General features: G+C 35.1%; 1 protein-coding gene across 1 annotated transcript in view; it reads left to right on the forward strand.

The window, feature by feature from the left end:
* Positions 1-26,225, forward strand: part of CCDC39 (coiled-coil domain 39 molecular ruler complex subunit) — a gene marked incomplete at both ends in the record, with an annotated part of 46,537 nt that overhangs the window by 11,432 nt on the left and 8,880 nt on the right. Inside the window, 7 exons of the mRNA XM_079705550.1 lie at positions 1,662-1,853; positions 4,452-4,555; positions 4,896-5,028; positions 8,302-8,496; positions 9,579-9,743; positions 12,292-12,429; positions 14,253-14,461. Coding sequence (XP_079561676.1) covers positions 1,662-1,853; positions 4,452-4,555; positions 4,896-5,028; positions 8,302-8,496; positions 9,579-9,743; positions 12,292-12,429; positions 14,253-14,461 — 1,136 coding nt within the window. The remainder of the gene's footprint in view (positions 1-1,661; positions 1,854-4,451; positions 4,556-4,895; positions 5,029-8,301; positions 8,497-9,578; positions 9,744-12,291; positions 12,430-14,252; positions 14,462-26,225) is intronic.

The following is a 26,225-nucleotide window of genomic DNA, read 5'->3' on the forward strand; positions in this document are numbered from 1 at the left end:
TTTCTTGGCTTCATACTGCTTTCAAACATCAAGTCCTGACTGCTTCCTCTGTGTAAATTAAATGTGTCAGATCTAAGACTGCAGATCCATAATCAAATTCTCATACAACCCTGCAGCTAAATTGACTCAGCCTGCTGATTTGGCGGAATCCACAGCTTGTAGCTCTCAGGTCATATCCTCAGTGGTTCCTTATTTATGGGGTGACATTTCCTGGCTGTATGTATTGAAAAAGACTAGGGAGGGAAACAAGAAATTGTTCCATAGGTAGTGGGATGCTTCTAAGTGCTTAACAACTGGCTCTCAACTTGTGGTATTTCTGATTTCGGTGGCATCACCTGTATGAAAACTTAACTCTGAATAGATTGCCCTGTTAAAAAATGTGAACGCTGAAGTAGGAATTAAAACATCTGATTAAGTGGTAGAAAAATTAATATAAGGCAAGAAATTCTAGAATAATCATTTGACACATATAAACTTAGGAAGTTTTGACCTCCTAAGGTTGAATGAACGTAGTAGATAGATGGAATGTTACAATTATAGAATGTTAATTGTTATATAGATGGGAATACTAGATTAAACAAATTTAAAATGTTTTTTAAAATGCAGTAAATCTCAGATATATATTGATTTAATATGCTAATATGTACAATATTGTATGCAGCATTTCTAAAACTTACTGATTTTAGAACACATACTCTCCCCTGACCCAATCTCCTGGGATTAGTTGTTTGATGGGACCCTATTCCAGAAAACTTGGAAGAAATATATTTTAGGGTAAATTTTCCTTCTCCCTCCAATTCAGTTAACATATTGCCATCAGAATCACCCGTAAAAACCACATATGATCTTTTATTCCCCAGCTCTAAAATCTTTATTCCATGTTGCTTAAAAGCTGACCCTCTTTAACATGGCAATTGAAAAGTTGAATTCTTCACCATTTGGCCTTAACCTCTACCTTTCCAGCCTAATCCCTATCATCTGTCTCCAACCTTTCTTATTATGTCCCCATTCCATCCCCGCCCTCCCACCCTGCACCTTAACCATGTTAGAGTATTTATGCATCCCCATTTATCTTTTTAGGCCCGATTCAAATGAAGGCTCTTAGGTAAAGCCTTTTAATGATTTCTCTTGGGTAGATTTCATTATCTCTTTGCTCCCATAGTATTAATACTTTGTCCATACCTCAGTTACCACGTTGTATATTCTAGTTATTTTGTATCCCCAAGACTAGCAAAAAGCCTGCATGAAGACATTCCTACTGAAATCAATAACAAAAATAAAATTCTCAAAAAATGAAAGAAACTGGTCTTGTGAAATATTTGGAAAATTTCATTGAAATCCAACTTTCCATGTGAAAACTATTCAATACTGTTATATTTTTTACATGTCACCTTTTGTTGATGAAAAATTGACATTTTTCTCATCCCTTCAGCAAAGTACCAGATGGATGAAATAAAATACAGAGATCTTTAAAAAATGAGCTTATAGACATTAGTGTGTGGCATATTAATATTTTATTTTATTCATATAAATTAGTCTGTCTTTAAAAAACATTTTCTTAAGTTTTGGTAAAATAAATGCTATAGAAAAACTAAATTCCTTTTAGTTTTAGTTTTGTTTGTTATATTAAATATATATTTAACATGTATTTTAAATCCTAGGCATTAGCAAAGATAAAGCAGGAAATAAGAGAAAAAGAAAATTTGGTGAAGGAAAAGATCAAGTTTTTGGAAAGTGAGACTGGGAATAACACAGAGTATGAGAAAAAAATTTCTGTTGCTGATCGTAAAGTTTTAAAATGTAGAACGGAATATCAATGTCATGAAACTAAGAGAATTCAGCTGAAGGATGAGGTATGTCAACTAAAAAGACTGGTTTGTGTGTTTATAACAACTTACTATACAAATAAGCATAAAGCCTTTCCTTTGATTAAGAAACTGCCTTCTAGTTCTTTTTGTTACATCCCTTCATGTTGTGGCACTTCTAGGATACTCTAATGAGACCTTGCTTGGATGAAGGCAACAGGGGGCTGTCATTCACATCACGGGTGGTGTGAAGGGCTACTCCTGGAGTTGTGCAGTGCCCAACTTGACTGTCACACATAGTGTTCTGTAAGTGACCCAAGGCAAAAGGCTCCTGAAAGGTCTAGGCTGGAAATCATAATTATAAGATAACCGGCAAATGAGCAAATGTGAAGATGAATTATTGACATCGGTGATAACTTGAAGTGTCCTTCCAGTGCTACATGTGTATGGTGGTTTTAACTCTCAAATTCTAGGTGGAACTACCTGCTGAAGTTCAGTTTCTTACCTTGTTAAGAGAAAATATTTCAATGTGGTAGTGGGACAATGTAGTGGTATAATGTCTTTAAACAGACTAAGAGAGAATAAAATTCTCCTGCTTTGTTCTTTTCTTTTTTTTGAGCATACATGCCAACTAGATTATTCCATAGGGAGAGTTAGCAATCCCCTTAGTTAGCAATAAAGGGATATTTATGAAATTTGTGCCTTGAGGCCATGTTATCTGAAGTTACTGCTATTTGGGTGGGAAACTGGAATATTGCAGAGCATTTTATTATATAAGTTGTTATACTTTATATTCCTGATAAAGACGGAAAGATTTTTTTCTGTCTGAAGAAAATAATTAAGATCTTGAAAAAGTAAAATAAGTGAATTTCTTACATAAATTAAATGTCACTGCTAATAGCTCATTCTCAAAAATTTTTAAGTTTAAACCAATTACAGAAAAGAATGCAGGTATTCATTCATTTATAATTTGCTTATTGAGATAGAATTCACATATCAAATACACCCTTTTGAAGTGTACAATTCATTGGTTTTTAGTATTTCACAGAGTTGTGAAACCATTACCACTAATTTTAGAGTATTTTTGTCTTTCAAAAAGAAATCCCATACCCATTAGCAATCACTTTCCTTTCTTCCCTCCTACCAGGCCCTGGCAACTCCTGATCTACTTTCTGTCTCTATGATTTGCCTATTTTGGACATCATACAATATGGTGCATTTTGTGTCATGATTCTTTTACTTACACAATGCTTTCAAGGTTCATACAAGCTGTAGCATATAAGAGTACTTCTTTTTTTTTTCTCAAAATTTTTTTATTGTGGTGAAATACATATAATATAACACACATTTACCATCTTACCTGTTTTCAGGTATACAGTGGTATTAAATACATTCCTAATGTTTTACAACTATCACCATCACTCATCTTCATAACTCTTTTCTTGTAAAGCTGAAACTCTGTACCCATTAAACAATAATTTCCCATTTCCCCCTCCTCCCAGCCCCTGGAAACCACCATTCTACATTCTGTCTCTGTGATTTTGACTACTCTAAGTGCCTCATATAAATGGAATCATAAAGTATTTGTCTTTTTGTGACTGGCCTATTTCACTTATTTTACTTAGCATAATGTCCTCAAGGGTCATCCCTGTTATAGTATATGTCAAAATCTTGTTCCTTTTTAAGGCTGAATACTATTCTGTTGTGTGTATGTACCACATTTTGCTTATCCATTCATCTGTCAATAGCCTTGGGTTGCTTCCATGTTTTAGCTATTATGAATAATGCTGCTGTGAACATGGGTGAACAATTATTTCAGAACTGCTGATCATATGGTAATTATATTTTTAATTTCTTGAGGAACTGCCATACTGTTTTCCACAGTGGCTGTACCAGTTTACATTCCCACTAACAGTGCACAAGTGTTCCAATTTCTCCACATCCTGGTCCATACTTGTTATTTTGGGGGTTTTTGATAGTAGCTGTATTAATTGGTGTGAGGTAGTATTTCACTGTAGTTTTGATTTGCATTTCCCTAATGATTAATGATGTTGAATGTCTTTTCATGTGCTTATTTGCCTTTTGCATCTCTTCTTTAGAGAAATATCTATTCAAGGTCTTTGCCCATTTTTGAGTCAGGCTGGGTTTTTGTTGTTGTTGTTGTTGTTGTTGAGTTTTAGAAGTTCTCTATATATTCTGGATATTAATCCCTTATCAGATATATAATTCACAAATATTTTCTGCCATTCTTTGGGTTGCCATTTTACTCTGTTATTGTTTTTGTTGTACAAAAGTTTTAAATTTAACGAAGCCCAATTTGTCTACTTTTTCTTTTGTTGTCTGTGCCTCTGGTGTCATATCGAAGAAATCATTGCCACATACAATGCTGTGAAGCTTTTGTTCTATGCACTTTTAACTCATATATGTAGGTCTCTATAATATGCCAGGATTTACAAGTTATTTAAAATTTAATATCAGATCAAAAAGAAAAATTGTTAAATATGTATTACAGCAACATGGTTATTATGTTTGTGGTTGTGATGTAGGTTAGAAATTAATGTATTCATAATAGAACTTCTCAGAAATGATATTAATTTATAAGATATAGAGTAAATATTTAATTTCTCTTTGTTAACTAATAAATAGCTAGATACTTTAAAAGCCACTGTGAATAGAAGTTCCAGTGATTTAGAAGCTCTGAGGAAAAATACTTCCAAAATAAAGAAGGACATTAATGAAGAAACAACAAAGTAAGAAAAAAGTTATTTAAATATGTTTATAGTGTTTGACTATTTCTAGAAAAATTATTGAATATTTGATTTTTTGGTTAAATAACTGTAAAATTATAGCTAAATTATTATAATAATACTAAATTATTAAACTTAAAAAAATTTTCCTGGGTTTCTCAGTACAAAGGCTTAGGAGCAATATTTTTATGGCTTATTAAATACACATTGGTAATAAAAAGATTTATGGCAAAAGAAACTTTCAAGTTATATGAAGAAATCTTAGGATAAACTGTTCCTTATGTGTTTGCATTAAATATGTTTTAGACATGTTTTCTATTTTTTCCTTATAAATTCTCTATAGATTACACAAAATTAAAAATCATAATCAGATTGTAAGAAAAAAATTAAAGCAGATAACTGAGAAAACTACGTCTGTAGAGGAGAAAGCTACCAACTTGGAAGACATGCTAAAGGAGGAAGAAAGAGGTGTGAAAGTAAGTTTAGTTTCTTTTTTTTTAAAAAAATCACAGCAGGGCTTCCCTGGTGGCACAGCAGTTAAGAATCCGCCTACCAATTCAGGGGACACAGGTTCGAGCCCTGGCCCGGGAAGATCCCACGTGCCGTGGAGCAGCTAAGCCTGTGCACCACAACTACTGAAGCCTGCGTGCCTAGAGCTGGTGCTCCGCAGCAAGAGAAGCCACCACAATGAGAAGCCTGCGCACTGCAACGAAGACCCAACGCAGCCAAAAATAAATAAATTTTAAAAAAATCACAGCAAATTTAGTAATAGTGAATAAATTAGACTCTTGAGATCAGAGGAGAAGGAGGTCTTTTAAGAGGCTCTGATTTCTGGGGTGATTGCATTTGTAATTAGATTGTTGAGTTGTTGGACCTCTTTTTATCTTCAGCTCCTAATTCTCCATTTGCTTCACTTTCAGCATTTAACTTTGTCTTCTTTTAGAGGTATAGCCCTTCTATCTTAAATTCCATGTCTTCTCAATGCCTACTGTGTCCCTGTCCCTGTTTGCCATTCCTATACTTTTCTTTTTTTTTTTTTTTTTTTTTTTGGCTGCATTGGGTCTTTGTTGCTGCATGTGGGCTTTCTCTAGTTGCTGCGAGCAGGGGCTACTCTTCATTGCGGTGCTCGGGTTTCTCATTGCAGTGGCTTCTCTTGCTGTGGAGCATGGGCTCTAGGCACACGGGCTTCAGTAGTTGAGGCTCATGGTCTGTAGAGCACAGGCTCAGTAGTTGTGGCGCACAGGCTTAGTTGCTCCGCAGCATGTGGGATCTTCCGGACCAGGGATCAAACCCATGTGTCCCTGAACTGGCAGGTGGATTCTTAACCACTGCGCCACCAGGGAAGTCCCTGTATATATGTTCTTATATTGCAAATGCATCTTGAAAAATGCCCGTGTTTTATAACTTATTTCCACCTGATTATCATCTTTTTTGTTTGTGATCAAGTTCCCCCTAGTGGTCTACATTCATTGCATGTATTTCTTCATCATCTGCTATCTCTTTAACCTCTTCCAGTCTGACACCATTTATTGGTAAACAGGCTTTTAAATGCTAACACTTTTACTAACTTCACTGGCATACCCCTTCTAGCTTAACCTCTTTGGCATTCTGGTAGAATTAAAGCCGAATTTTGAGGAACTGGAAAAGGCTCGTTCACCGTTCCCTCTTTGAAAACTTCAAAATGATTTGTGTGACCTATCACTGTAGGCACTACTTTCTGCTTTTACTTTTTTTTTTTTTTTTTTGCGGTACGCGGGCCTCTCACTGTTGTGGCCTCTCCCGTTGCGGAGCACAGGCTCCGGACGCGCAGGCTCAGCGGCCATGGCTCACGGGCCCAGCCGCTCCGCGGCATGTGGGATCTTCCCAGACCGGGGCACGAACTCGTGTCCCCTGCATCGGCAGGCGGACTCTCAACCACTGTGCCACCAGGGAAGCCCTTACTCTTTTTTTTGATGGGGGAAGAGGAGGGGTAGCTGAAGATGGTGGTAAAATCCCCCATTTGCTGAGGCTTATATCAAGTATGGTTTCATTTATATTTGGATAGAATCCAGCTTCCTCAGTGTGCTGTTGTATGTTTAAAATTCCTGAGTAGTGAAGTCGTGCAACAATCTTGACTTGAGTGGTATTTGAGTCCAAATCATACAACATTATTAAAAAAAAAAAAAGTTGTGGATTTTTTTCCCCCTAAGAGCATGATTTTCTGTAGTACATGGAACGGGATAGTATTAGAACTTATTAGAAGTCTGTAAAGACTGTGAAGTTTATATGAAATACACCTTCTGAAGACATAATTAAAAAGTAGTGATATTTTTAAAGAAATTAGCTGAATTAGAAAACAGTAAGATTGGCAGCATGTGTACTGATTGTGCTGTAGCAGGGCTGGGTTCATAATCTTGCTTTTTGTAGTTATTGGGGTTTTTTGTTTGTTTGAAAAAAATCTCAACTCTATATGTTTTGCTGTGTTATTCACCACCAAGCACTGACTTTAAAACTCCGCCAAGCAGTCTCAGAAGGTCTTAAACCCAGTGAAAATTGTCTATTATATGAAAAATAATGTATTTTATAAGGTTATATCAGATTATATTTCTTGATTTGTGAAAATTTAAATGTGCCAGTCACAGACTTCTTTTGTTTCATATTGAGGTTCATTGGATGCCAAAGGGAAATATGCTTATCTGGGTGTAAGAACACAGAGGGAAATTATTTCAACATTTTAAAATGAGAGCTTTCAACAGAGAGCTTGGCATGGGAGATCTGTTTGAAACCTAGAATACATTGATGTGACACTGTGAGATCAAGACGGACCTGCCTCCTGAGAAAGGAGAAGTGGGAATGGGGTACTGGTTTCTATTTCCTAGAGGGCTGCACATGTAGGGAAGTCAACTGCAGGCAAGGTGTGAGTAAGGGATAGTGACAGTGCCAGTAGTGTGTTGGGGCCAGCTCTCACCAGCTCACAAGAGCTGATAGTTAAATATTCTGGAATTTTTTAAGTCAGCTGCTAAATATAGCTACTATTAAAAATCAAATTATATAGACTTACAATTAAATAAATTATATTAAAAATAAAAGTAATATATACTCAGCACATATCACTTCCAAATTATTTTACTGCATTTTACTGTTATCTATGCTTTTAAGGTTACTTAAGACTATTAACATCTGTTAAATCTGTCTAGTAGATATACTGCATAATGGTCTGCTACGGCATATCTCTTCCTAGCTCTGCATTTTAGAGGAATCATGTTAGTAGCTTGAAACTGGCCATAGTGGGAATAAAATAATCATAGAGATCAGCCTCTTCCCCGTAACCTCCCATCTACTAGAAAGCTGATGGTTAAACATTTATCTGCTCACCACTGGATAGTGCCAAAAAGAAGGTGGGAGATTTCTTCCCTAAAGACTCTCAAGACTTTAGTAAACTTTGTGAGCTTAGAAGCTGTGTGTCTTCAGTATATTTTATGTTCTAAGGAAACCAGTGGAATGGTCAAGTTCTAAGGCTAAGGTGACATAGGATAGAATTAAGATGACAGATCAAGGTGCACGACACAGGAATAGAAAACTACTATTCTAGTCTACTAGACTAGAGTAGACTACAAGCAATGTTGGGGATTTGTTGAAACTGTGGGAAGGGCTTTATATTCTTAAGGGCTAAAATGAGGGTTCATTTATGACCCCCAAATTATAATATTCATGCAATAAAACATTACAAGGTATTATATTTCATTAATCATTGTTATTCTTATTATCAGGAAGTAGAAGTTCAGTTGAGCATAGTGAAGGATGTGCTATTTAAGAAAGTTCAGGAATTACAGACTGCGACAATGAAAGAAAAAGCTGTTGTATCTGAAATTGAAGGAACCCGTTCTTCTCTAAAGCACCTCAACCATCGGTTACATAAACTGGACTTGGAAACCTTACAGCAGCAAGAAATTATGTACAATCAGGTAGATGTTACTCTTATGAATGTCTTCATATTGATTTGTTATAATTGTGATGGTCAAGATACTGCAGTGTCCTAAGAAAACAAAGAATTCTAAGAACTCTTGGGTTGGGGGGATAGACAGATGCTGAAGATGGGATATCATGTTAGGTCAGCGAAGGGTGAGGGGGCCTTAAAAGCTATTTTTTTTCTTGATCTGAAATAAATAGAGAAGAGGATTGACAGCTCTAGTGAGGGAAACATGCTTTAAAGGAACCTGGAGCAATTGGACCTGGAGTAAAACAAAACAAGGAATGGGATGTCTGAAACCTAGAAAAACTGTATGTTGGGAATTCCCTGTCAGTCCAGCGGTTAAGACTCCACGCTTCCACTGCAGGTGGTGTGGGTTCAATCCCTGATCAGGGCACTAAGATCCCGCATGCCACACAGCGTGACCAAACAAACAAACAAAAAAAACCCCAAGCCCCTAAGACTGTATGTTGTGCAAACATCGGCATCCCCATCCCCACCCCCACCCCCGGACCAAAAAATGTTTTTAAATTTTTTCCTTTTTTGTTCTATTTATATATTCTGTCTCATGTTAATTTCTTAATGTCCTCCCTCTCTACATCTTAATTTCCCCATCTAATGTGTTCTTAGTTTCTCAAAATTAGACGCTAAAGTATAATTTTCAGAATAATTCTTTAGAAGTTCATCATACTTGAGACCTTCATGGCTAACAGTTTGTGATTCTTTTTTTGTACTCCTTAGAAAATGTACCCTCAAAAAATCCATGTCCATGTAAATCCAGTGGATTTACTGATGTTCCCTCATGGGAGTATGATAAATGACCACCTAGCTGCTTTATTATATTTTCGGACTAGTTCTGTGTTATTATCATGTACTCTGGTTGTTGAAGAATAGTTTCCTCTTTCTCCCCTTACAGTAAGAAGGATTTCATCCTATAAATCACTGAAGGGTGAAAGTGACTTTAGTAAATGGTGACATCAGGCCAAATTCATAAGAAAGTATTTACAGTGTTTTTGCATTTATAGAAGTGGTTTTAACTGTTTCTCCTTACTAACTTATCTTTAAAACCTGTAACAGGATTTTTACATTCAACAAGTGGAATGCCGAATGTCACGGTTAAAGGGAGAAATTAACTCAGAAGAAAAACAAGCCCTTGAAGCAAAAACTGTTGAACTTCAAAAGACATTGGAAGAGAAAAAATCTACATTTAACCTTTTGGAAACAGAGATCAAGAAGCTTCATGTAACTTAGTTAAAATACTTTTTATGCTTCAAATATCCTAGTCATCATTTTGTTTTAAGTCAACATGTTCCTAGGACTTGACTTTGGATAGGATAATTGCCAAGCTACCCATATATATAACAAATGTATGAGCTAATGCTTATATTTCTATACTGACTATGAGAATGTAACATTACCATTGATTATGCGTTTACTGTATGCTAAGTATATGCCTTTAGTTTTTTATTTCATTTAATCCTTATAAATGCCTTGTGATGAAGATATTAATACTTGTTTTACAGATTAAGTAACTTGTTCATGATTACAGCTAGGATTTGATCCGTGGTCCATGTGACTTAAAAATAGTCTTAAATAGTACATGATTTAAAAAATTGATAAATTCCAGTTTTCTACTATGTATCAGCCATAATAACTTGATTGCTTTTTATCTCTGAAGTGGCATCTAAAAGCAGCTGCTCTTTTATTGGTCATCTATTGTTATTCAAATATTTACTTAGTTACATATTTCAGATGACTCAGTTTTGTTAATACGGTAAAAATGCTCTTCATCTTTAGGTACTTTAATGTTTATGGCAATATAAAACCTGTGTTAGGGGAACCTATGTAATATAAAACCTATGTTAAAGTTTAACTGGGAAATAAGAGTGAAGGAGTGAAAACATGGACCTGAATAGGGGGAGAACTCCAAAGGTTTTAAATGTTAAACAGCTGGAAAGGCTAGTGATGAGTGTCCTCTAGTGGTTTTAAGAAGAATTGCCCTGAATTCCTTCAGGGCTACAAAGGTGAAAGGGAGCTACTACTTTTTTAAATTAGGGGGAAAAAAAATTAACATGACAAAATATTGGTTTGGAGTGGTTTGTAGCCTGATTAAATTTTTAAAAGACTGTTTCCTTGGTTTAGTGGAAAAGAGCAGAACCGGTTTTGAATGTCAAGGTTACACCACTAACTGCTATTTTAACTTTTCTGAGTCCTAGTTTACTCATTTTAAAATGGAAAACAATATTTAATATTATTTTAGGGCATTTGGGAGAATTAGAAGCAATATATGTCTTAACACAGTGCTTTTAGTAGGTACTCAATAAATGGTATTGTTTTAATTACATAGAATATGAGAATATTAGTGCTACAGAATAATAGGAGAGTGACATTTATATCTGGACATGTTTTTTGACCCTAGCCTGAATTGTCTGTTTTCCTGTGTGAGGATGGTTCTAGTGTGCCTCCTTTTAGCTACCCTGGGGCTCTGTCCATTATGCAGTAGGCTAGTACTTATGCCTACCTATCCCAGCTGGTTTTGACAGAGAGGTAAATAAATTAATAGAAATGCAAGTGAATTTTTAAAGATATTAAAGCTAGTTAAGCTTCTAATGAAGGTTTTCTCTTCTCAGTAGTAGCATTAGATTGTAAAGTCATTCTGCATTCTCTTTCCCATGCCACTCCATCTATTATTTTGAATAGTAGAGACAAATTTCTTCTGGTTGAAAATTACCTTAAATTAAAAATTTCATTTTAAAAGTTAATTTTATGAAATCACATCTTTATGTGAAAAAAAAATCTTAATGTCTTGCTTCAATCTTAAGTCCTGATAGTTCAGAGAAATACAGGCAGGGAGAAGGGCAGGGGAGGGAAGAAGGAAGGGACAGAGGAAGAGAGAGAGAGGAAGAGAGAGAGAGAAGGGAGACAGATCTTGGCAATAGAAACTTTTTGCTTTATGTCCCCTAAGAGGGACTAAGGGGGGACAAAGGGAACAAATCTTGTTCTGGTTCTGAGTGGGAGGGAGGATAGAAACTGGTATGAAGATAGAAAACTAATATCTGAGTATGTATGACCCATTTATTCATTCAGTGGAATTAGATCTTATCTAGCATTTTTCTCTCCAGCAGTATGTGATTATATATGTAATAATAATAATAATAATAATAGACACTTCCATGTGTCAAACATTGTTGCACATATTCTTTGACAGTAAATTCTTTAACCCTCACAACAACCCAGGTAGGTAGGTATTGTTATCATCTCCATTTTGGAAATGAGGAAACTGAGGAAGAGTATGTTGCCCACTGGGTTTGGTTGGCTAATATATAATTAAGGCTGTCTGATTCCAGAGCTTGTAGTTAACCAAGACCCTATGCTTTCTCAGACTGTTAATGTTTTTACCTTCTGAGACTTGGGTTGAATCAAATAATGAACTCCAGAGGGTGAACCATGTATTTAACCAAAGCTTGAACTCCACCCTCCCATTTCTCCCCATAAATGGCAACCACCTAATAATTCAGTTTGAACTGTAATCATACATAATATTTCCTAGAATTATTGAACTCAAACTGAACCCAAACATCAATAGATAATAAAAATGAAAATGCTTCTATGTGAATATCCATGTATATTCTATTAGAGACATAAGAGCATGAAGGGTGAGATTTATAATATTATATTATTATAAATATTTAATGGAGCATATAGTTTAACGTAAGTCATGTTTAGTAGTATGTATTTAATATTGTTATTTAAAATATATATTTATGTACCTTTTTTTCCCTCTTTACAGAATGATCTTTACTTTATCAAGAAGTCAAATAGTAAAAATCGTGATGAAAAACAGTCCCTCATGACCAAAATAAATGAACTAAACCTCTTCAATGATAGATCAGAGAAAGAACTTAATAAAGCCAAAGCTTTGAAACAGGTGCAATAAAATCATATGTATATATAATATTAAAAACCACATATTTTCATGCTAATTGTAGAAAAATTTTAAATACCAAATTATAAAGAAGAAAATAAGTCACTATAATCACTGTACAGAAGATAAACAGTGTTACATTATATTATTTTCTTTCAGTCTTTTAAAGAAAATTGGCTTTATATATTGTATTCAAAAATTTATAAGTATATTACACATCTCCTAAACATTATCTTTAAAGGCTTCCTACAGTCCATTGCATGAAGTTACCGTAATTTATTTAACCATCTCTTATTTTTGGATATGTGTTTCTAGTGTTTGGCTATTCTAAATGGTGCTATCATGTACTGTGCACATATTTCGTTGTACAGTTGTTCATGTATCTCCTTAGGCTAAATTTCTAGCTGTATAATTATGGTTCAAAAAGAATGAATATTTTTGGTGTCTTGAAACTATTTTCAAGCCAAATTGCCTTCTAGAGGGTTCAGTTAATACTCCTACCAGCAGTGTGTAAGCATTCTATTTTACTCACCACCACCAGGGCTGGATAATATAATTTATAAAATTATTGTTAATTTGATGGGCAAACATGGTATCTCATTGTTTTTAGTCTGCACTTTAGAAATTGGTGACATTTTAAAACATTTTATGTTTAAACATAAAATTTTAAATATTTATGTTTCAATTAAAATGTTTAAACATTTTTTTCTATTATGTTATGTTCCATAATTTTTCTTTTGGATTTCTAGTTCATTTTCTTGCCCATATTTCCATTAGGAGGTTTATATGTTTATTTATTTATTTGGTTGTGCTGGGTCTTAGTGGCGGCAGGCGGGCTCCTTAGTTGTGGCTCGTGGGCTCCTTAGTTGTGGTATGTGAACTCTTAGTTGTGGCACACATGTGGGATCTAGTTCCCTGATGAGGGATTGAACCCGGGCCCCCTGCATTGGGAGCGCAGAGTCTTATCCACTGCGCCACCAGGGAAGTCCCCAGGTGGTTTATATTTTTAAAATGCTTGGCAAAAGATCTTCGTATGTTAAAATATTAACTCATAAATATTTGTCCCATTGTCTTTAAATTTCTATTCAGTTTTTTTGACATAAAAACTTTTTTTAAACATTATATATTTAAGTGTTTTTCCCTGTATAATTTTTATGCTTAGAAACTCTTTCATCACACTAAAAATCAAACAGATATTTACTGTTTCTAGTGGCTGCACTGGTTTAATCTCTTACATTAAGTTCTTTCATTCATCTGGCATTTATTTTTTGTACATATGAGATATGGGGATCTAATCTTTTCTCCAGCTAACAAGCTTTGTTTTGAATTAGTAAAATCTTATATTCTGGAGTGTTTTTTCTGGGCTTTCTATTCTGAAAATTGATCTATTAGTGTGATCTTGTGTCAGCACTCTACTCATGACTGAACTGTTTTAATAAAATGTATTTATACATTATTTTGTAAGATTTAGTTTAGAATATAAAAATGCTCATCCATTGGGCTTCATATATTTGCTGGACATTGTAACTTTCAATTTTAGGAATAAGTTCTTCTTTTTATTTTTTTAGTAAACTTGAATTTAAAATTGAATAATAATAAAAGACTTGGAATAACCATAAACCCTTTCCTTAAAATAAAAATAAAAGGAAAATCAGTCATGACTCAGAGCAATCTAAATTTAACCCTAATTAATATCTTGGTCAATGGTCAAATTAGAAAAAGTTATATTTTCAAGTTTGACTTTTGTAGCAATAAAAAGGAAACATATTTTGGTTTGGATACGCAAATGATTATTTCAAAATTTGACGATTTTGTTATGTTGATAGGATTTGATGATAGAAGACAATCTTTTAAAACTTGAGGTTAAACGTATTCGAGAAATGCTTCACAGTAAGGCAGAAGAAGTTCTTTCTCTGGAAGAAAGAAAACAGCAATTACACACTGCTATGGAAAAACGGACCGAAGAAATTAAAATTCACAAAAAAATGCTTGCATCACAAATAAGATGTGTTGATCAAGAACGGCAAAATATAAGGTAACAATTAGAGTTTTAAAATCCTGCTCACGAATTTTGAAAACGTTACGAGTAATGTCAGAAGAACTGACTGCTCCCTCCACCACCCTGGATGTCCATCTTTTTCTTATTTGTTTGAAAAAGCTTTTAATATAATACATAGGCCATATTTTAGCTACAAATCTATGCTTTTCCCTCTCTTTTTCCTTAGGCTAACTCCTCATTCTTTAGATTTATCTTTTTACCTTAAGATCATTAATCCCCTTGGAACTGATTTTTGTGTATGGTTTGTGGTAAGGGTCCAATAACATGCTTTCCCTTATGGATACCTGACAGCTGCATTTATTGAAGCAATTTTCCCCTAGAGATTTCGCATATCTTTTATAAGATTTATTCCTGGACACATGCTATTTTTTCTTAATGTTACTGTCAGTGTTATCTCCTTTTCAAGCATTTCATTTTCGGTTTGTTGCTGGTGTATAGAAATGCAGTTGATTTCTGTGTATTAACTATTCAGCAGCCTTGCTTAAATTTTTATTAATTCTAACAATTGATCTGTAGATTCTACTTTCTAGGTATTTCACTCACATCATTTGCAAATAACAGTTTTGTGTCTTCCTTTTCAATCTTTATAACTTTTCTTGTTCTTACTTTATTGTCCTTGTTATCTAACCTCCAGTTCAATGCTGAATAGCAGTCGTGATTGCAGGTACCCTTGTCTTGCAGGTGGTTGATCTTAAAGGGAAAGTTTTAATTGTTTCATCTTTAAGTATCAAGTTTACTATAGTGTTTTTTTGAGATTCTCTTTATAATATTAAGTGAGTTCCCATCTATTTCCATTCTTTGCTAAGAGGTTGTTTTAATTTGTTTAATCAGGAATGAATGTTGACTATTATATGCTTTTTTTGTACTCACTGATATGATGTAGCTTCTTCAATCTGTTAATATAATTGAATATATTGATTGCTTTTTCAAAGTTAAAACAAACTTACATTCCTGTAATAAATACAGCTGTTTGTTACATATTACATTTTGTATGTATCTAGATTTTGTTTGCTAATATTTTTATACAATTTTTGCACCTATGCTTATAATTCTCTTTTTCTCTCCTGCCCTCGTCAAATTATCAGGTTATTATGGTTACATCTACTTTTATAAAATGATCTTTGTGCTTCTTATTTTTCTACACTCTGCATAAGCTTGTAAAAGAGCAGAATTATATCTTTCTTGAATTTTCAAATACCTCACCAGTAAAGCCATTGGACATCTGGAGTTTTCTGAGGAGGATTTTCAACTGTTGGTTCAATCAATTTATTGGTTATAGGACAATGAAGATCTTGTATTTTTTTCTTGAGTCTGTTTTAGTAAGTTATATATTTTTTCCTAGGAAAAATTTTCCATTTCATCTAAATTTTCAAAGTTATTACCATAAAGTTGTTCACAATATCATTTTATTATATGTTTAATAGCTGCAGTGTTTGTAGCTTTTCATTCCTGATATTGGTTATTGTGACTTCTCTTTTTTGGGTGGGATAAGTCCTGCCAGTAGTTAATGAATTTTATTACTCTTTGAAAAGAATAAACTCTTGCTGATTTTTTTCTATTGCGAATTCATTTTCTATTTTAATTAATATTGCTGCTCTCACATTTACTATTTCTTTCTTCTATTTTTGTGGATTTATTTTGATGTTCTTTTCCTAACTTCTTGAGATAAGATGCTTAGCTAATTAGTTTTCAACTTTGAAGGCTAAAGCAATTCCCTGAAGTATTACCTAGCTGTATCCCACACAATTCTCTGTAACGGCCAGATAGTAAATATTATAGGTTTTGCTGGCCATACAGTCTCTGTTGCAACAACTTGACTCTGCCACTGTGGAGTGTAAGCAGCCCTAGACAATATGCAAATAAATGAGTGTGGCTGTGTTCCACTTTATGGACACTGAAATTTGAATTTCATAGAATTTTCATATTTCATGAAATAGAAACTTTCTCTTGATTTTTCAACCACTTTACATTAGAAAATGTAAAAGCCATTCTTTTCTCGTGGGCTGTACAGAAACAAGTAGCAGGTATAGGATGGTTTGCTGACCTTGGCTTTTTATCTCTAAGTGGTACTATTCCATTGTATGTGTCTACCCCAATTTATATATATGTTTACCTGTTGATGAATATTTCAGTTGTTTCCAGTTTGGGGCTATTACAGATAAAGCTGCTATGAACATATGTGTTCTTGGTATGGACATATGCTTTCTTTTCTCTAGAGTAGATACCTAGAAGTGGAATAGCTGGATCATATGGTAGGTATTCTATTTGTCTTTCTGTTCTTTCATTGGTTTTACTGAATTTTTTCCCTTTTTTCCTCTTTGTTTGTAGTATGTATATTCTAAGTTAAATTATTTTGTTTATTTTGAAATTCAAAAGAAATTCTAATCTTCCTATCTCTCTGAATACTGAAGATTAGTTACTATTATTTTTTCCTTCCTAAAATAGTTACGACTTTTAGCATGTTTTACTGCTGTATTTCCTTTCTCCATCTTTCATTTATTATTGAAATCACAGATTATAGTTTCGGGTTGTTATTTGTTTTTAATATTATGTCTCTACTTTGAAAAGAACTCCTTTCTTATAACTTGCATTAAACTGTACAGCCAATTGCCAGCAATAATTTCAACCTAGCTACGTGTTTTACTTGTTTCTTGGTTTAATATTCTTTCATGTATCTTTTGTTATTCTATTTCCTTGGATTCTTATTTCATTTCTCTGGAATATGTTTTGAAACTTTTTCTCAAGAACTGATGTTTTCTGAAATTTTCGAGTCCTTGTATGCTTAAAACATATTTATTCTTCCCCATATTTGAATTACAGTCGAAGTTTGAAAGCGTTGTTTCATATTCTTCAAGATTAAAGTGTCGTTTATGAGAGGTCTGGTTCCAGATAGGGAACCTGGTTTTTGCTTTCTTTCTGGAAGCTTTGGGACAATGTTTTTATTTGGGGGCTTTCAGAACTTTCATGTGTGCGTCTGGGTGTTTTATCCTTTTTCATTTTTCTTGTTTGACCCTTGGTGAGCTCCTTCAATTATTTCATTCAAGTCTTTCTTCATATCAGGAAAATATTTTTCTGTTAGTTTTTCAATTTTTTTTCTCACACCACTCTCCGCATCTGTTGCTCATTTTTAGTGGACGCTTAGTCTTCCAGATTTCTTAACTTTTCTCTCATTTTAATTTTTTATTCTTTTTATTCCACTTTTTAAGATATTCTCTCTCTCCCCATTACCATCCTTTCTGTCTTCTCCCCATCCCCTGCCCCTGTCTTTCTCCTCTCTCTATATCATTGATTCAGTCTTTCGACCTGCTTCGTTTCCGACCTGGGCCGGTTCACCCTTCCTTAGGCAATCTGGTGGTCACCCTCTCCTGGGAGGTCACCACATTGAGGCCCAACTTAGTGCGGACACCTGATTGGCATAGCGCACTACAGTACAGAGCTCGTGGGCTCAAGAGATCCTCCTGCCTTAGCCTCCTGAGTGGCTGTCACTACAGGCGTGTGCCCACCATGCCCAGTATTCTTCACTACTTTTAAATTAAAAAGTGGAGATTATTTGAGAGAACTCTTATTCTTTCATTGTTTCTTTCTTTTCATAGCAGTCCATTCTTTTTTTTTTTTTTTTTTTTTGTGGTACGCAGGCCTCTCACTGTTGTGGCCTCTCCCGTTGTGGAGCACAGGCTCCGGATGCGCAGGCTCAGCGGCCATGGCTCACGGGCCCAGCCGCTCTATGGCATGTGGGATCTTCCCGGACCGGGGCACGAACCCGTGTCCCCTGCATCGGCAGGCGGACTCTCAACAACTGCGCCACCAGGGAAGCCCCATTCTTGTTTTATGGGCATTTTTGGATGTAATATCCTTTCATGTTTTAGAAGATACTAATTAGAATACTTTGAAGGTTTTTTTCTATCCCATACATTATCTTTGTTTCTCCTAGGGTCTATTCTGTCTTCGCTCATTTTGTTCTTTTCATTCATACCGTTAGCTTTTCATAAATGCCAATAATCTTTGGCTCTCTGTTATATTTATTAACAAATGCTTAATAATCATGGTGATTGGTATAGCTGGCTGGTATGGGTTTCTTCTGCAATTAGGTAGATTGCTTTTTCTAACAGGTCTCTCCCTTAACTGGGAGGGCTGACTGTAAGCTCTGGGCTAGTCTGTCGTGTAAGGAGCATAAGGGGCTTATTTTGGGCAATGAAAGGTTTCATTTCTGGCTGGCACTGCCTTTCTTTTTTATTAACCTCCACTGTTGTGGAGGCCTGGAATTACTTCATTCCTGGAAGCTTTTCTCTCCAGTTTCAAGAAAAACCTGGAAGCTTTTCTCTCCAGCTTCAACATACAATGTTAGGAACTCTGGTAATTTTGAGGGTTATCACTAGAACATAAATAATTCCTGCCAACATTTCTATGTACTTTGAGGGGTTGAGGAGAGTGGCCCAGAAGTTCTATAGGAAATGCTTTTATTAATTACCTTTACAGTAGCCTCAGAGATCACTCTTGCTCTTTTTATTTCTTATTACTGAGTTTGGATTTTCTCCAGACTTCTTTGGTGAAAAATGGCCCTTATTTCTATATAATCTTCTGAATCTCCATTTTTTTCATCCTGTCAGTCATATCCCATTTGTTTTCCATTTTTCATGAATTCATGAAAAAAATTATCATTCTTTTCCCAGAGCTGTGGTGGGTTTTTTTATTTTATTTTAATATTTTCCATTTTAGGAAGGAGGAGAGAGATGCTTGTGCTCAGTCTACCATCTTAAGCTAGAAGGCCAACAAGACTTGTCTTTCAAAATCCCATAAAGGATGAGTAAATATTTTCTGATGAAACAATAACACTTAAAAATAAGCAAAGCTGTAACTTCTGATACTTAATATATACTACCATCAACTTTCTTTAGGAGTAGGAACCTGGTATGTTGAAGATTTCTTTTCACCATGATTGGAAAGCTTATTTTCATGAAGTTGTAGGAGGCAAACAAGTCACTGTCCATGTTGCTGTGCCTATATTAACATTCTTAGTATTATTATTAAATAAGTTAAAAAATAGTTTAAAAATATAAATTTACTGGAATAGAAGGAAAAAAGTAACCAGCAGATTTAAAAATCAAAATCTTAGGAAACAATTCTCCAAAGGTTTCTCATATTTCTGCATGCCTTGCAAGGAGAGGCACTGGCTTTCCTGTTCTGGAAAGACAAAGGAGCAAGGTAAAAACTTACAAGACCAAATAAATGAAGATGAAATAGGCAACCTACCTGAAAAAGAGTTCAAAATAATGATAGTAAAGATTATCCAAAATCTCGGAAACAGAATGGAGAAAATACAAGAAACATTTAACAAGGATCTAGAAGAACTAAAGAGCAAACAAACAGTGGCAAACAACACAACTACTGAAATTAAAAATACTTTAGAAGGAAACAATAGCAGAATAACTGAGGCAGAAGAATGGATAAGTGACCTGGAAGATAAAATGGTGGAAATAACTGCCAGGGAGCAGAATAAAGAAAAAAGAATGAAAAGAATTGAGGACAGTCTCAGAGACCTCTGGGACACCATTAAATGCACCAACATTCGAATTATAGGGGTCCCACAAGAAGAAGAGGAAAAGAAAGGGTCTGAGAAAATATTTGAAGAGATTATGGTTGAAAACTCCCCTAACATGGGAAAGAAAATAGTCAATCAAGTCCAGGAGGCACAGAGAGTACCATACAGGAAAAACCCAAAGAGAAACACGCCAAGATACGTGTTAATCCAACTATCAAAAATTAAATACAAAGAAAAACTATTAAAAGCAGCAAGGGAAAAGCAACAAATAACATACAAGGGAGTCCCCATAAGGTTAACAGCTGATCTTTCAGCAGAAAAGCCACAAGCCAGAAGGAGTGGGAGGATATATTTAAAGTGATGAAAGGGAAAAGCCTACAACCAAGATTACCCAGCAAGGATCTCATTCAGATTCAATGGAGAAATTAAAACCTTTACAGATAAGCAAAGTTTAACAGAATTAAGCACCACCAAACCAGCTTTACAACAAATGTTACAGGAACTTCTCTAGGCAGGAAACACAAGAGAAGGAAAAGATATACAAAAACAAATCCCAAACAATTAAGAAAATGGTAATAAGAACATACATATCAATAATTACCTTAAAGGTAAATGGATTAAATGCTCCAACCAAAAGATACAGAATGACTGAAAGGATACAGAAACAAGACTCATACATATGCTGTCTACAAGAGACCCACTTCAGACGTAGGGACACATACAGACTGAAAGTGAGGGGATGGAAAAAGTTATTCCATGCAAATGGAAATCAAAAGAAAGCTGGAGTAGCAATTCTCATATCAGACAAAATAGACTTTAAAATAAAGACTATTACAAGAGACAAAGAAGGACACTACATAATGATTAAGGGATCAATCCAAGAAGAAGATATAACAATTGTAAATATTTATGCACCCAACATAGGAGTAACTAATACATAAGGCAAATGATAACAGCCATAAAAGGGAAAATCGACAGTAACATAAAAACAGTACGGGATTTTAACATCTCACTTTCACCAATGGACAGATCATCCAAAAGAAAATAAATAAGGAAACACAAGCTTTAAAGGACACATTAAACAAGATGGACTTAATTGATATTTACCGGACATTCCATCCAAAAACAACAGAATACACTCTCTTCTCAAGTGCTCATGGAACATTCTCCAGGATAGACCATATCTTGGGTGACAAATCAAGCGTTGGTAAATTTAAGAAAACTGAAATTGAATCAAGTATCTTTTCTGACCACAATGCTATGAGTCTAGATATCAATTACAGGAAAAAATCTGTAAAAAATACAAACACATGGAGGCTAAACAATACACTACTAAATAACCAAGAAATCACTGAGGAAATCAAACAGGAAATCAAAAAATATCTAGAAACAAATGACAATGAAAACACAATGACCCACAACCTATGGGATGCAGCAAAAGCAGTTCTAAGAGGGAACTTTATAGCAACACAACCCTACCTCAAGAAACAAGAAACATCTTGAATAAACAATCTAACCTTACACCTAAAGCAATTAGAGAAAGAAGAACAAAAAAACCCAAAGTTAGCAGAAGGAAAGAAATCTTAAAGATCAGATCAGAAATAAATGAAAAAGAAATAAAGGAAACGATAGCAAAGATCAATAAAACTAAAAGCTAGTTCTTTGAGAAGATAAACTAAATTGATAAACCATTAGGCACACTCATCAAGAAAAAAAGGGAGAAGACTGAAATCAATAGAATTAGATATGAAAAAGGGGAAGTAACAACTGACACTGCAGAAATACAAGGGATCATGAGAGATTACTACAAGCAACTATATGCCAATAAAATGAACAATCTGGAAGAAATGAACAAATTCTTAGAAAAGCACAACCTTCTGAGACGGAACCAGGAAGAACTAGAAAATATAAACAGACCAATCTCAAGCACTGAAATTGAAACTGTGATTAAAACTCTTCCAACAAACAAAAGCCCAGGACCAGATGGCTTCACAGGCGAATTCTATGAAACATTTAAAGAAGAGCTAACACCTATCCTTCTCAAACTCTTCCAAAATATAGCACAGGGAGGAATACTCCCAAACTCATTCTACGAGGCCACCATCACCTTGATACCAAAACCAGGCAAGGATGTCACAAAGAAAGAAAACTACAGGCCAATATCACTGATGAACATAGATGCAAAAATCCTCAACAAAATACTAGCAAACAGAATCCAACAGCACATTAAAAGGATCATACACCATGATCAAGTGGGGTTTATTCCAGGAATGCAAGGAGTCTTCAATATACGCAAATCAATCAATGTGATACACCATATTAATAAACTGAAGGAGAAAAACCATATGATCATCTCAGTAGATGCAGAGAAAGCTTTCGACAAAATTCAACACCCATTTATGATAAAAACCCTGCAGAAAGTAGGCATAGAGGGAACTTTCCTCAACATAATAAAGGCCATATATGACAAAGCCACAGCCAACATCATCCTCAGTGGTGAACAACTGAAACTATTTCCACTAAGATCAGGAACAAGACAAGGCTGCCCACTCTCACCACTCTTTTTCAACATAGTTTTGTAAGTTTTAGCCACAGCAATCAGAGAAGAAAAGGAAATGAAAGGAATCCAAATTGGAAAAGAAGAAGTAAAGCTGTCACTGTTTGCAGATGACATGATACTATACATAGAGAATCCTAAAGATGCTACCAGAAAACTACTAGAGCTAATCAATGAATTTGGTAAAGTAGCAGGATACAAAATTAATGCACAGAAATCTCTGGCATTCCTGTACACTAATGATGAAAAATCTGAAACTGAAATCAAGAAATCACTCCCATTTACCATTGCAACAAAAAGAATAAAATATCTAGGAATAAACCTACCTGAGGAGACAAAAGACCTGTATGCAGAAAATTATAAGACCCTGATGAAAGAAATTAAAGATGATGCAAAGAGATGGAGAGATATACCATGTTCCTGGATTGGAAGAATCAATATTGTGAAAATGACTCTACTACCCAAAGCAATCTACAGATTCAATGCAATCCCTATCAATCTACCACTGGCATTTTTCACAGAACTAGAACAAAAAATTTCAAAATTTGTTTGGAAAAACAAAAGATCCCGAATAGCCAAAGCAATCTTGAGAACGAAAAACGGAGCTGGAGGAATCAGGCTCCCTGTCTTCAGACTATACTACAAAGCTACAGTAATCAAGACAGTGTGGTACTGGCACAAAAACAGAAAGATAGATCAATGGGATAGGATAGAAAGCCCAGAGATAAACCCACGCACATATGGTCAACTTATCTTTTATAAAGGAGGCAGGAATGTACAGTGGAGAAAGGACAGCCTCTTCAATAAGTGGTGCTGGGAAAACTGGACAGGGACATGTAAAAGTATGAGATTAGATCACTCCCTAACACCATACACAAAAATAAGCTCAAAATGGATTAAAGACCTAAATGTAAGGCCAGAAACTATCAAACTCTTAGAGGAAAACATAGGCAGAACACTCTATGACATAAATCACAGCAAGATCCTTTTGGACCCACCTCCTAGAGAAATGGAAATGAAAACAAAGATAAACAAATGGGACCTAATGAAACTTCAAACCTTTTGCACAGCAAAGGAAACCATAAACAAGACCAAAAGACAACCCTCAGAATGGGAGAAAATATTTGCAAATGAAGCAACTGACAAAGGATTAGTCTCCAAAATGTATAAGCAGCTCATGCAGCTCAATAGCAAAAAAATAAACAACCCAATCCAAAAATGGGCAGAAGACTGAAATAGGCATTTCTCCAAAGAAGATATACAGACTGCCAACAAACACACGAAAGAATGCTCAACATCATTAATCATTAGAGAAATGCAAATCAAAACTACAATGAGATATCATCTCACACAAGTCAGAATGGCCATCATCAAAAAATCTAGAAACAATAAATGCTGGAGAGGGTGTGGAGAAAAGGGAACACTCTTGCACTGCTGGTGGGAATGTGAATTGATACAGCCACTATGGAAAACAGTATGGAGGTTCCTTAAAAAACTACAAATAGTACTACCATATGACCCAGCAATCCCACTTCTATGCATATACCCTGAGAAAACCATAATTCAAAAAGAGACATGTACCAAAATGTTCATTGCGGCTCTATTCACAATAGCCTGGAGATGGAAACAACCTAAGTGTCCATCATCAGATGAATGGATAAAGAAGATGTGGCACATATATACAATGGAATATTACTCAGCCATAAAAAGAAACGAAACTGAGCTATATGTAATGAGGTGGATAGACCTAGAGTCTGTCATACAGAGTGAAGTAAGTCAGAAAGAGAAAGACAAATACCGTATGCTAACACATATATATGGAATTTAAGAAAAAAAAATGTCATGAAGAACCTAGGGGTAAAACAGGAATAAAGACACAGACCTACTTGAGAATGGACTTGAGGATATGGGGAGGGGGAAGGGTAAGCTGTGACAAAGAGAGAGAGAGGCATGGACATATATACAGTACCAAACGTAAGGTAGATAGCTAGTGGGAAGCAGCCGCCTAGCACAGGGAGATCAGCTCGGTGCTTTGTGACCGCCTGGAGGGGTGGGATAGGGAGGGTGGGTGGGAGGGAGATTCAAGAGGGAAGGGATGTGGGAACAGATGTATATGTATGACTGATTCACTTTGTTATAAAGCACAAACTAATAATAATAAAAAAATAAAAAAATTAAAATTCTATTTTTCCCCACATAAAAAAACAAAAACAAAAATGGGCAGAAGTCCTAAATAGATATTTCTCCAAAGAAGATATACAGATTGCCAACAAACACAGGAAATGATGCTCAACATTACTTATCATTAGGGAAATGATGAGTGATGTTGAGCAGATCAAACAAATCTAAATTATAATGAGGTATCACCTCACACCAGTCAGAATGGCCATCATCAAAAATTTACAAACAATAAATGCTGAAGAGGGTGTGGATAAAAGGGAACCCTCTTGCACTGTTGGTGGGAATGTAAATTGTATAGCCACTATGGAGAATAGTATGCAGATTGTCTAAAAAACTAAAAATAGAACTACCGTATGATCCAGCAATCCCAATACTGGGCATATACCCTGAGAAAACAATAATTCAAAAAGAGTCAGGTACCACAGTGTTCTTTGCAGCAGTATTTACAATAGCCAGGACATGGAAGCAACTTAAGTGTCCATTGACAGGTGAATGGATATAGAAGATGTGGCACGTATATACAATGGAATATTACTCAGCCATAAAGAGAAATGAAATTGAGTTATTTTTAGTGAGGTGGATGGACCTAGAGTGTCATACAGTGAAGTAAGTCAGAAAGAGAAGAACAAATACCATGTGCTAACACATATATATGGAATCTAAAAAAAAAAAAAAAGGTTCTGATGAACCTAGGGGCAGGACAGGAATAAAGACACAGACGTAGAGAATGGACTTGAGGACATGGGCTGGTGAAGGGTAAGCTGGGATAAAGTGAGAGAGTAGTGTTGAGATATATACAGTAGCAAATGTAAAATAGCTAGTGGGAGGCAGCTGCATAGCACAGGGAGATCAGCTCGGTGCTTTGCAACCACCTAGAGGGGTGGGATAAGGAGGGTGAGAGGGAGACGCAAGAGGGAGGGGAGATGGGGATATATGCATGCATATAGCTGATTCACTGTTATACAGCAGAAACTAACACAACACTGTAAAGCAATTATACTCCAATAAAGATGTTAAAAAACTTTTTTTTGGTAAAAAAGAAAATTTTATCATCTTAACCATTTTAAAATATACAGTTAGTAGTGTTAGTATTTTCACATTTTTGAGCAATAGATCTCCAGAACTTTTTCATCTTATAAAACTGAATCTTTTAAAACTTTTTGGTAAAAAACACATAAAATTTACCATCTTAACAATTTTACAATGTACAGTTAGTAGTGTTATATATTTTCACATTGTTGAGCAACGGATGTCCAGAACTTTTTCATCTTGTAAAACTGAAACTCTATACCCATTAAATATTAACTTCCCATTTCCCCCTTCCCCCAGCCCTTAGTAGTCACTATTCTTTCTGTATGAATTTGACTACTTTAGATACCTCACATAAGTGGAATCATGTAGTATTTGTCTTTTTGTGACTGGTTTATTTCACTTAGCATAATGTCCTCAAGTTTCACCATGTA

Source organism: Hyperoodon ampullatus, assembly GCF_949752795.1.
Source record: "Hyperoodon ampullatus genome assembly, chromosome: 5".
Taxonomy (NCBI): Eukaryota; Metazoa; Chordata; class Mammalia; order Artiodactyla; family Ziphiidae; genus Hyperoodon; species Hyperoodon ampullatus.